At 37.5% G+C, this 12,686-nt stretch overlaps 1 protein-coding gene across 4 annotated transcripts in view; it reads right to left on the bottom strand.

Moving 5' to 3' along the window:
- Nucleotides 1-2,981: 2,981 nt before the first annotated feature.
- Nucleotides 2,982-12,686, bottom strand: part of gpr156 (G protein-coupled receptor 156) — a 76,403-nt gene continuing 66,698 nt past the window's right edge. For all 4 annotated transcript variants that reach the window (XM_059968463.1, XM_059968462.1, XM_059968460.1 and 1 more), the window contains exons 8-10: nt 10,893-11,129; nt 5,761-5,922; nt 2,982-4,562 (exon numbers count right to left, since the gene is read on the bottom strand). In XM_059968463.1, the coding sequence (XP_059824446.1) occupies nt 3,186-4,562; nt 5,761-5,922; nt 10,893-11,129 (1,776 nt within the window). In that variant the 3' untranslated portion in view covers nt 2,982-3,185. The remainder of the gene's footprint in view (nt 4,563-5,760; nt 5,923-10,892; nt 11,130-12,686) is intronic.

Below are 12,686 nucleotides of genomic sequence, written 5' to 3' on the forward strand. Positions count from 1 at the left end.
CAGCTTAGTACAGATAATTTGTGCAATATTTTCAGATTTTAAGAAATCTCTATTCTTTTGTTTCTGTGGTCTATTTTGATACTTTTATTCTCTGTTTATTTAAGTTGTGCAAAGGTGCAATGATACTAAGAATAGTGAAAGCATGACCTAAATAGCAAGATTCGTATGCTTTCAGAAAGAGAAAGAACAAGGTGTCATACAAGCTTTTTCATAATGACTTGTACTCAGTGGCCACTTTATTATGTATATCTGCTCATTAATGCAAGTATCTAATTAGTTAATCATGTGGCAGCAACTCATTGTATAAAAGCATACAGACATGGTCAAAAGGTTCAGTTGTTGTTCAGACCAATCTTCAGAATGGGGAAGAAATGTGATCTAAGTGACTTTGACTGTGAAATGATTGTTAGTACCAGACAGGGTGGTTTGAATATCTTGAATCTCCAGGGATTTTCACACACAGTTGTCTCTGGAGTTTACAGAAAATGGTGCAATAAACAAAAAAAAAACACATCCAGCGAGCAGCAGTTTTGTGTGCGAATACACCTTGAAAATGATAGAGGTTGGAGGAGAATGGCCAGACCGGTTCAAGCTGACAGGAAGGCACCAGTAACTCAAATAACCACACATTACAACTATGGTATGCAGATGAGCATCTCTGCACAACACATTAAACCTTCAAGTGGATGGACTACAGCAGCAGAAAACAACATTATACACTTAATGGCCACTTTACTAGGTACAGGAGATATTTCAGTAATTACACTGACCTAAAGAATATCATCAGTAGAATTTGCCTTAAAAAGGCACAATTTTCTGGAGACAGCAAAACACTTGAAGCACAGGTAGTCTTAAGTAAAGAATACTGAAAATACTTGGCGTGTCAAAAAGGACCTTGGATATAGAGATACACAATTAAAATTTTAGGTGGGTGGTTCCATTGGACAGGTAAACAATGATATTGCATTCTAACAATATAATGGGTTTTATATGCTAAATAATTGAAGAGGTTCCTTAAGGTTGTCATAGCTGGGGATGGTAGTAGGGTTAAGCTCCCACTACCTAATAAACCCAATGGCATGTGTCTTAAATAGCCTCAGACAACGAAGTCTAGCTCCTGACCTTCAAGTGTGGCTTTGCTATTAAGCCCAATGGAACCATCTCTTCTAACAGAAGAGGCAAAGGCGGGTTACTGGTGCCTTAAAGCCAGTCGCTTTGGGCAGATGGGGTTTATCAGCTGTGTTTGGCGGCTCATCTAGGAGAAGGAAAACTCTGATCTCAAATTTATAGGGAAGGCTTTGGGAATAAACGCTGAGGAAAAATCTGGAGTTGGTGTCCCTAAGGCATTGAACTATGTTGAGTTCAATGCTGTCTGGCAACTCCTGCAACACCACTAGTGCAAACTGAGTCAACCTCTGCCTTTCCTTTGGATTCTTCAGCTACATGGAGAGGGAGAGCCTGCTACATGGGCAACAGCTGGATCTCCATGTTTAACTCCCCTGGCTTGTGTACTAGCTTGCATATCACGTGGACAGCTGGGATGCAACATCCATGGCCGACCCCAATAACTGAGGGCCTCGATTGGAAGAGAAAATCATCTGGGGCGGTGTGCACAGTGAAAGGGTGACAAATTAGCTGCCACAATTTTTCTTTTATTAAATACAATATTTTGTTCCACATTCTATGCCTCCAACATTGAATTTTAATCTCCACTGAGAATAAAAAGTACAGTGAATTTATACAAAATCCTGTTGAGGTAGACTGATAGTGAAACTGTGGGCATCATTATAGAATTATTATGGGAGTAAATGGTTCTGGTTACAAAGAAAAGCCCGAGAACCTGGGTTTTAGTTAATGGAGCAGAGAGGTTAATAGGGATTCTCAAACTTATGGAAGGTAAATTATGAAGATTGGTTGACTTGACAAATCAGCAGTAGGGAGAAATCTGCAGTTAGGACTAGGAGGAAATTTCATCAAATTTAGAAACAAATCATAAAAATATTTAAATGGAACAACAGAAAGAGATCAAGTAAACAGCTGGGACAAGTGCAGTCATGGTGAATTTCTGGATTTTTGACTAATTATTCAAAGATCCTAGCCTTGAAATCTGATAGTTATTATTCATAAATAAAAAACATTATAGTATTAATTATAGGGAAGAAATCATTCTAATATATTCTAAACAAACATTTTAAAATCTTAGATTACACTTCAAACAGAAACAAAATAATATGTAAGTATAATATAGAAGCAAAATAATTTCCCACAATATTTTAATTTAAACACGTGGCCTTCATGAAGTTTTACATTCCTATCACCATAAATTAGGAGAATTCCATGCCTATTTTCTCAATATTCAACAGGTAAACAACTTGAGAGGTAACTCATACGTATCTGTATGTGCAAAGATAGACCATTTAATCATAGATCTTAATCACAGATGGAATTAATATTTACTGTATTTGCTCCTGTCCTTTTTATTTTTCTGTAAATAAAATGAGTTATTGTTGGACGGTATGTTGGCATGGCGGTTAGTGTAACACTATTGCGTCACTAGTGACATGGGTTCACTTCCACCACTTTCTATATGGAGTTTGTACATTCTCCCTGTGACCGCGTGGGTTTTCTCTGGGGGCTCCAGTTTCCTCCAAAGACATACAGGTTATTAAGTTCATTGGTTACATGGGTGTAATTGAGCAATATGGGCTCATTGGAACAGTAAAACCTGTTACGGTGCAGTATCGCTAAATAAAAAAGTAATACTGGCTGAATTGATGCTTGAAATCCAATAGAACTTGGTGGCTGTGCTGTCAAGTTAAATCAGTTCTCCTCTTCAGATATAAATAGTTTGGATTTCAAAATATTTTAGTGGTGGGAGGAGTTTGAGCTGAAAGATATATTTACACGTGCTGTAATTAATATTTAGGATTAGTTATGTATCTCATTTGTATGCATGAAAATTAACGTACATGGAAAATAACCCCGTTATTCTTTTCCTTTATTATATAAAGGTCGATGTCCTGCTACCCAGAAATCCCTATGGATGACCTTATTTCAATTATATAACTATATTACTGATAGAAAAGAAAATAAATTCAATATTTCAACAAAACAATACCATCCTCTTTAAAGACAACCAACAACAAATTGGCAGATTTGAAAACATTTTAAGACTTTTAGAAAGATCATACAAATGTGGGTTTTAAGTCCTCTTTAAAATTAACAATTGGATGGTTTTGAGACCAATTGAATGTGTTATATTCCTCGCTGTCTGAAGTTTCTGAAGTACTAGAATTGCAGGAGCCTTCACAACACGTTTCACAACATGGCCTGCGGTAATAACACAGTGTTTCATCTGAGCTGTTTGATTCTGAGTCTGAGTAATCATATTGGTATATTTCATGAGATCCCTCTTCACAGACTATGCACATTTCTTTTGAGGATAAGTATTTGTTCAGACCTGAATGGGATTTGTTAATGCATTCTCCTCCTGAAGTCAGGGAGTGGATATATCTGTCTCTTTGCTCCACTTTTTGAGGTGTTTTATAGCCATTGGGCTGCATTTGCATTTTCTTCGCTAACCATGAAGTTGATAGACCGCTGGACTCACTTTCATCAGTTAGTATTTTGTGTTGAGTTCTTTGAAATTGACTATGATCAGTAGATAGTGTTTTTATTGTATCCCTATTCGATTCTTCATTGATATACTTTGTATAATGAGGTGATAAATATTGGAAATAATATGGAGGGTGTACACTCCTTGCTGAATAAAAAGGTGGTCTTCTTCGCCTCATTGTATATGGAGAAATATTATGACAGTGGTGTTTCAGCCACTGCATCGTCCTACCATACTGTTCAAGGTTTCGGGATGGTAGGATCTGTCTTGCTCTATCTAGTGAATAGAAAGCATTAACATTCAATTCTTGCAGAATCTCCTGTAGTTTCTCACTGTTCACAAATTTGGTTTTAGTCTCCTTTACTTGATCCTCTGTAGAAGGTTTCTCAGCTTTAATTGATGGTTGGACTGTAGAAAAGGCCAGCATTTCATCTTTGGGGTCCTGAATGATCTTCACATGGTCATCTGGCTTGCTCTGATTAACTAATTTCATTTTTGAGGCATCATGTGACTTTTGGAAAGACCCTGTAATATTCTCGGGATTTGCTTGCTGTTCTGGATAGTTCTTAGTTTCTTCATACAAATCTTGAGAATCTATTAAGACTACTAGATCCTTCTGGGAATGCAGAACTGTTTCAGGGCTAATCTTGGTGTCATGAAAGATTTGTCCCAGACTACTCTGCAGTGACACAGGTTTACTATCTTGCTGTAATCCAGAGAGGCAATCTTGATTCTTCTGCATCTCTGACAAAGAGTCCTCATTCAATAGATCTTCTGTTGCTATGTTGGGACACTTGACCTCAGAATTTATCAAAGGGCAGCAAGCAGTGCTAGATTGTGATGTCGGATCTCCAAGCCCATCGATGCATTCTGGTGCCATTAAATACATCAATCTCTCTTTCACCTTACTTACCTGCTCCTGTAAACATTCAATTGTTGCATTTTTCTAGGGAGAGAAAAAAATAAATTACTAATAGCTAAATTATGTTTTCCTGCAAACATTTAAATATAAAACCACAGGACTTATTCCTTAACAAGTGTCAATGATGGTGAGGTAATGTAGCAAACAGATTACCCTGTCATTTGCAACCACTGAACTAAGCAATAGTGAAAGAATGCAGTGTCAGATATAGAGCAGTAGATACTGCCCAGGCCGTCACGGGTAAAGCCCTCCCCACCACTGAGTACATCTACCTGGAGAGCTGTCATAGGAAAGTAGCATCCATCACCATGGACCCCCACCATCCAGGTCATGCTGTACTCTCGCTGCTGCCAACAGGAGCCTCAGGACTTGTACCACAAGTTCAGGAACAGCTATTACCCCCCAACCACAGGGGATAACTACACTTGCCCCATCACTGAACTGTTCCCACAACCTATGACTCACTTTCAAGGACTCTTCATCTCATGATCTGGTTATTTTTTGCTTATTATTATTACTTCTTATTTTCTTCTCGAATTTGCACAGTTTGTTGTATTTTGCACATTGGTTGTCCACCCTGTTGAGCACAGCTTTATGTTGATTTTTATTATGGTTACTAGATTTATTGAGTATGTCCTCAAGAGAGTGAATCTCAGGGTTGTATATGGTGACATATATGTACTTTGATAATAGAATAATAGATTTACTTTAAACATTGATATTACAGTTTGGAGAAGAAGCATTTTATGTCCTAAAGTTATCTATTTTCTTTTTTTTGTGTGTGTGTTTTGATAACCATTTTAACCAAGACTGTGTTTGTTTGCAGGAAGTTTTTTTAAAAAATGCTCTGTTGTCAATTGTCTTGGTGACTTACTTGCAGACAAATTTTCAGGAAAAAGTATTTGTCATTATCATAAGTCATCCCTTTAATTTCCCAGTGTAATTTTGGATTTCCTGTACTATCCAGTATTCGCTAAGCCTTGTTCCAGTTGCCTCCCTGGGGTACTCAGCTGATCTGGAACTGCTTGGTTGCTGAGACCAAATTTAGCTCTTAAATTAGCTTGCAATCAATGTGAATAACCTTCAAACATTAGCACATGAATAAAGGTCACCTCCAGTGCTGGACAGCTGTTACTTGGGTACATTGGACTGTCTTGAACAACTCTCATTAATATATTAACAAGTGACAACATCTGGATTATACAGTTTTGAACCCCACCACCTCAGTGAGAAGACGTTTCATGGAATTATTCTCTCCAAGCAGGTGATAGATCTGCTCATCACTGTACATGGAACGAAAAGTCTTGCTGGGACTATTGAAATATTTCGACATTTGATTAGGCGTATGGTTTAATTCTTCATCAAATTTCTTCCACTGTCTGACCTGTTAAGAGAGTTCAGATAATCAATTTGTATTGACTGCGTTTCTTAGAAATTTACCAATGAAGCTGTCAAAAATAGCTAATGATGCATTCATTATGAAGTGCGCATCGCGAGTGGAAACAATATTAGAATGCCAAAATCATGGGCACGTTCAATTCCTGTAAGAGCAATAAACTCAGATTTGGTCCACCGTGCTATATTTTGCCCATGTAGAAAAAACAAACATATTTGATTGCTATCTTTTCTAGAGAAAACCATAAACCAGGATTTCATTTAATTCATTCAATAAACAGGATCCTTAGCTAAAATGTTTATCATTACATTCTGGAAAGCAATGTTAAGTTTGCATCTTGGATAACTCCAAGGAAATATATTACAGAAAGTGGTCCAATACATCTTTGGTTTTTATAATGCTTAAGGTTTGTCCCATCTTGCTTGCAACATGGTCCAACCTTCTCCTTCTCTCAACTCGTCTACTGCTGAAATTATTATGTTTTTGTCACTTCCAGATCTCAATAGTGTTCTTTGCCAGTTTCCCTCTTCTCATTTCTTCCGACAGTTTACCTAAAATTTCTCTCACAGTTGGTGTCTGACCTGCTGAGTATCAGCAGAATTTTCAGATTATATCTCTCATTCTTCCCTCTGTAAATTTTTCCTCATGTCCCTCATTCTTCTCTCTGTAAATTCTCCCTCATCTCTCATTCTTCCCTCTGTAAAATCCCCCTCATGAACCTCATTCTTCCCTCTGTAAATTCTCCCTCATGCCCCTCATTTTCCCCACTGTAAGTTCCCCCTCATTCTCCCCTCTCTAAATTTAAGATCAACCAAAATTCTACTCCCCATGATACAAATATGCCCAAGTACACTTGGGCTATTCACTCATTACCTACATGGCTCCCAAATAACTTGATTTGAAAATTCTTGTTACTTTCAAAATTACATTGATTTTGCCTCTTTTTAACACCCCCCATAAATATTTTCATTTTACCATTTCTACCTTCTAAATGAGCCCCAAATTTATTTACAGCAGCAGTGGTAATGGTGTCTTCTGCTGCCAAGGCCCCAAGGTCTGGAATTTTCTGTCCGGATCACGCTGCTTCATTATCTCTCTGTTTCCATTAATATACTGTATTTCTTAAAAGATACCTCTTTGACCAAACATTTGTGGAGATCTGTGTCAAATTTTGTTCAAGAAAACTCCTGTAAAATGCTTGCACTGATACCTAAATATAAACAGTTACTCAATTTTACATCACTATCTTTTAAGCTTTTCTCCAACTCTAATTCATCAATTATAATTTACTCATCCAGTTGATGTGGCAGTAAGTTCCAGATAATCATTTGCCTGATACTATACTATCATTTGCCTGATACTATACTGTGACTGATACAATACTATCATTTGCCAGATAATCATTTGCCTGATACTATACTGTGACTGATACAATACTATCATTTGCCAGATAATCATTTGCCTGATACTATACTGTGACTGATACTATACTATCATTTGCCTGATACTATACTGTGACTGTTCCTTTAATATTAAAATATATTGCTATTTGTAATTACACAATTGTGTTCATTTAAGGATCATGCATATTACCTTTAGCTTATCAAAAATATAATGTTACACACAACGTACAAACTGATGTTCTGATCATCACCTGAAATAAATAATTTTGTGGTACACTGTGAAGCTCTCTGCGTGCACTTAGCTGGTCAGTGAAAAGGTAATGTGATGTCAATGCATCAGTTCTGTGCCAATAAGCCTGCCTAGAACAGCACAGATAGATAAAGCTGCCACAGCACTGAGCATCTTCTAAAGCTAATAGCAACTGTTAAGATTGAGATTCTCTTTCTTTTTTGTTAATTTTTTTTATTAGTTTTTCAAAACATTTTACTAATTAAAAACCCCAAATCCCAATGAGGAACATTAAAACAGTGCAAAATTAAGCATACAATAACAATATGCTACAAAGGAAGAGAATTTAGCAAAAAAAAAGTACCTGAATTAAAGACAAGTAAGTTTAGTGTCCTCCCCAAGCCCCACAACACAAGAAAAAAACAACAGCAACTCCAGACCAACCACAACACAATATAGAGAGTATAAGTCAGGACAGCCAAACTCCCAGACTGTGAATACACTCAGCAACAGAGGGTAATAATGCCTTCTACCAGAAAAAAAAGCTGAAAGCAAGGGACCGAAAAGAAAAGAAAACCCTAGTCAAGAGGAAGGTTATGAAAGTACTCGATAAAAGGTCCCCAGACCTTATGGAACTTTAGATCCAAATTGAGAACTGAATAATGAATTTTTTCGAGGTCCAAACAGGCCATGATGTCGTTAAGCCATTGAGCATGAGTGGGCGGGGCAACATCTCTCCATCTGAGGAGGATCAAGCGTCTAGCGAGATTCTCTTTCTGCAGTAAAAATAACTCAAACAACTTGTGCCCCATGGGCCCGCGACCTATGGACACTGTACTGAACTCATCTCAGCCGAATCTGAAAGGCTGTCGCTGCTTGTTATGGGGTTTAGGCAGTAAGACCTTGAAGAGCAGCAGGGTTTGAATAAAATAATGGAGTGCTCTGGAGCAGGCCTGAACATGCCACGAAGACTAAAGTCTTCTGGGAACCTTTGATTCCTGGCAAAGCCCCATCTCTATCTTTACCATTTGTCAAAAGATATTTGGGTTGTAAAGGGTCTCTGACATTCAGAATCACTTACATTAAAAACAAAGAGCTGACATTTTTCAAAGGAAATACAAACTAAAACACTTCTGAATCACTGAAAGCAAGCCATTAATTTAAAAAACTTAGTTTACTCTGTTTTTGAAACCTACAACCCTGAATGAAATCAATGAGCTAACAGTTCTTGTGCCAGTTTTAATCTGGCATAGGATCAGACAGCATTCTCCAACATAGTTTGTGGGGAATCTCAGCAAGGTTTAGCTCCACTACTGGATTCCAATTCAGTCTTGAAGTGCAGCTGGGAATTAGCTGGAGCCAGCCAGGAAGTTTGATACTATCACATTTGCCTATTTCCACATGGTGAGTCTGCAATTTTTTAAAGATCTGTTATTAAATACATGAAACAAGAAGTGTTGTAAAAATGCACATAGTAAAAGGGAGCATAAAACGTTGCCAAAAACAAATATGTGGGGCAGTGCACAATTTTATTTAAAAACCTGCAAGAGCTGATGATCAGATAGATAATTGTGATGCTGCATGGTTAATCATATATAAAATTTATTATAGTTGCATTGATTTCTGCAGATAGTGCACATAACAGAGAATTCTACTTTTGGTTTGTGCTGACAAACTTATTTTATTAATTGCTGTAAAGCTTTAAATATATATATGTATTAGTACATTTTGCAATTCAGAAGTATGGGCAGATTGCAACTTCCAAAATTCCAAATTTGGCTGACTGCTGGAAGTTATTCTGACTCACTCTTCATAGTGCTGCAACATAGCCTAAAATTAATATGGCTTGAGTTAGGCATCAAATAAAATAGGAAATGGAAGACAGTACTTAACCTGGACAAGTGTGAGGTCATACGTTTCAGGAGATCATGCAAATACAAATATCTATAATGTATGGCAGGTCTCTTAGGAGTATTGATTTACAGAGTTCCCAACATGAGTCATTGTGTATAAAAGTTGGGAAGTTATTTTGCAGGTGTACAAAACTTAGGTTAGCCCATTGTACATGTATTTTATGCAGATCTAATCGTAACATCATAGGAAGGAAATGTAGTCTTTGGAGAGAGTGTAGAAGACGTGCGCTGGGATGTTGCCTGGATTACCTGAAGTATACATGCTTTGATAATAAATGTAGTTTGAACTTTGAAATTTGAGAGGGAGAAAGCCTAAAGGAGGTAGCCAAGGTAAGATTATTTTGTTTATACAGATGGTGATAGGTGCTTGGAACTTGCCTGCAGGATTGGTGGTAGAAGCAGATATAACATCAATATTTATTAGACATTTAGACAGGCATGTGAATAGGCAGGGAAAAGAGGAATATGGACCATGTCCAGACAGATGGGATTAATTCAAATGGGCTTGTTCCTGTGCTTTTCTACGTTCTATGTAAGGGAATGGACCTTTGTGCTTCACAGTCCATGATGAGCATAAGTACAAAACAAATGGAAGAGGGGGAAGAAAAACACATGCATCATGTCATTCTGTAATGATAGAGATTTGCATTGAATGCGCAGGATAGGCTTGAAAATTAGGAAAGACCTTGTGATGGAGCACAAACCTCAGTTTTGAGTAAGATTCAATGCCAAGACCTTGCATTGGCTTTTTCAGTGTCTGGAGAAGGGATGTAGTTAACAGCAGGGATCATAAGGAAGAAAGAAGTTTGTCCACCATTCAATAAAATCCTCAAACATAGTTGTGCTCTCTCACGTGAGCCCTATAATCTTTCATTCCTTAGTGTCTAAAATATTCACCAGTCACAGCTGAATACACTCAATAATAACTGGTATGATGACTTCCAAGAATTCATAGGTCACTGAATAGAAACAAATAACCCTCATCTAACACCCAATAATTGTGGGAGGAAGAAAATAATGCCTCTGGTCTTCTTCAATCAGTTGAGAAAAATATAACTCACTAAATACTTGATGTTTGATATCACCAAGCGATTATAAAAAACATGCGGGTACTGAGGAAGTAAACTGAATGTCATAAGAATGCGCATGCATGCAAATTCTATGTGAATAGGTAGTAAGTTCAGAAGCTGAGACAGGAGACAGGAGATCAGAAGTGACTCTGGAGGTGATTGCCTCCTTTTTTCTAATCTCTTCACAATTTAGAGATATGCTGGCTCTGAGGCTTACAGTTGAGAACCCGGCAATCTCAGTTCTATTAATTACTTGGATAATGAAGCTGGAGCCTGTCAGTGGTCAATCTTTATTTGGTGGGGACAAGATGCATTGGCTTTTTCTTTATTGACCTTTCCTTACCTGTGGAATGAAGATGAGACAGTTGATGGCTGAGGTACAAACAAATATTCCACCTGCAGTAATACCATAGGTTAGATTGGGCCAAGAATCCAAGAATCTGGTAACAGGAATGATTATTCCTGTAGTGAACATGGCCAAGTAAACTCCCACCATGATGGTGATGGTCTGGTTTACAGGGGGAGAGCTGACTTTGCTAGTTAAACCAGCTAAATACGTGCCATATAGCAGAAGACTTCCCTGTGTGAAAAAGAATAAATAGTTGTCAGTGCCATGTCATTGTTCTCCCAGAATTAAATAGTATAAACTGATTAATACTACAAAATAATGAAAACCAGTTGGACTAGATTACAACGTGATAATAAATGTTTACATATGGATGGAGTAATTAAAATTAATTCTGACTGTAAGATGTTTCATGCTCCATATTACCTGTTCAAATGCTACAGAGAAAGTCATGTTTGAGAAGAAAGCAGAGTAGTTGAAACACTTACAGTACATATTCATGGATAGGAAATATTTGCTTGAGATCAAAGGAAGTGAAACAGCACCAAGTGATACCTGAGAGGTGGCAGGAGTATGAGTTACAGCAGTCGCTGGAGGCATGCTAACAGGTATGAGAAACTGAACTGTACCTTTTAGAAGTAATAGAGGTACATTTTAATAACAACTAGCGGCAAACTAAAATCAATAGAAGAATGAGTGTGAGTCTTTATTAGTGGTGGAATTTTTACTGGGCTGCAGTTTATATATTCAAAGGTATATGATATGACTAGAAGACCATTGGACCAGTTAAGTCTGAGGGTGCGACAGCTTGAATAACAATCCCAGAAGCAGATGGATTAAGGCCATGAGCTGAGACATAGGTAACCTTTTGTGATGGAGGTACTTGGAGTGAGAAATTCAGCTCAAACAGATACCAAGATAGTGAACCTATAATTAAGCACAAACAGGAAGATTATGGCTGCTCTTTTCCCTCAATTCCATTTTTTCCCCATCCTATTCTCCCTGGTTTTCTCTTGGGTTTATTTCAAGTGCAAAAATCTGTTGACCTTTGCCTTGATTATTTTTGATGGCTGAACATCAGACTCTTCTGAAGTAATTCTATATTTGCATCACACTGGGTAAAGAACTTTCGCCTCATCACAAGTTTAATTGGCTTATCCCAAGAAAAAAAACAAGTTCTATAGAAATCCACTAGAGAAATTTTATATATTTCACATGCACTTACCTCTCATTCTTACTTTACCAAATGTGGATCAATCCTGTTCAATCTGTCCTTATGAGTCAACATTCCCAAACCATGAAAATCTTACAAGGAATTCAATCTAGTTAACTTATGCTTCACCACTTCCAAGACGTAGAGACTGGTCAAGGTCCCTAATTTCCACGGAGGTCATTGTTTTATTACATGTTTCCACACACATATTAAATTATAACCTGGGTTGTACCTAATTAGTTATCATAGTTATGTTAGCATGACCTTGGAAGATACAAATTCTCTACAGAAGTTATTGGTGAAATGCGTTGGCAAAGTTCAGAACATTTTTATTGACCTGTCCTTCAAATATCAGCCAAATAGCTAAACAAATAGTTGGTCTTCCAGGAGAGATCCCCTGGTTTGAAAATGTGTTTTTTTTTCACTTCTATCCTCGCGTTTGGACATGTGAATTGAGAATGCATCCAAACTGTGTGGAGCAGAATCTGGGAGAAGGGATGGGCAGGGAAGGGAGAGCGTAGACAGCTTTGAGATGGGCCTGTGCAAATCTTAAATTTATATCCTGTTAAGTTTCATAA

The sequence above is a fragment of the Hypanus sabinus genome, chromosome 4 (genome assembly GCF_030144855.1).
Source record: "Hypanus sabinus isolate sHypSab1 chromosome 4, sHypSab1.hap1, whole genome shotgun sequence".
Classification (NCBI taxonomy): domain Eukaryota; kingdom Metazoa; phylum Chordata; class Chondrichthyes; order Myliobatiformes; family Dasyatidae; genus Hypanus; species Hypanus sabinus.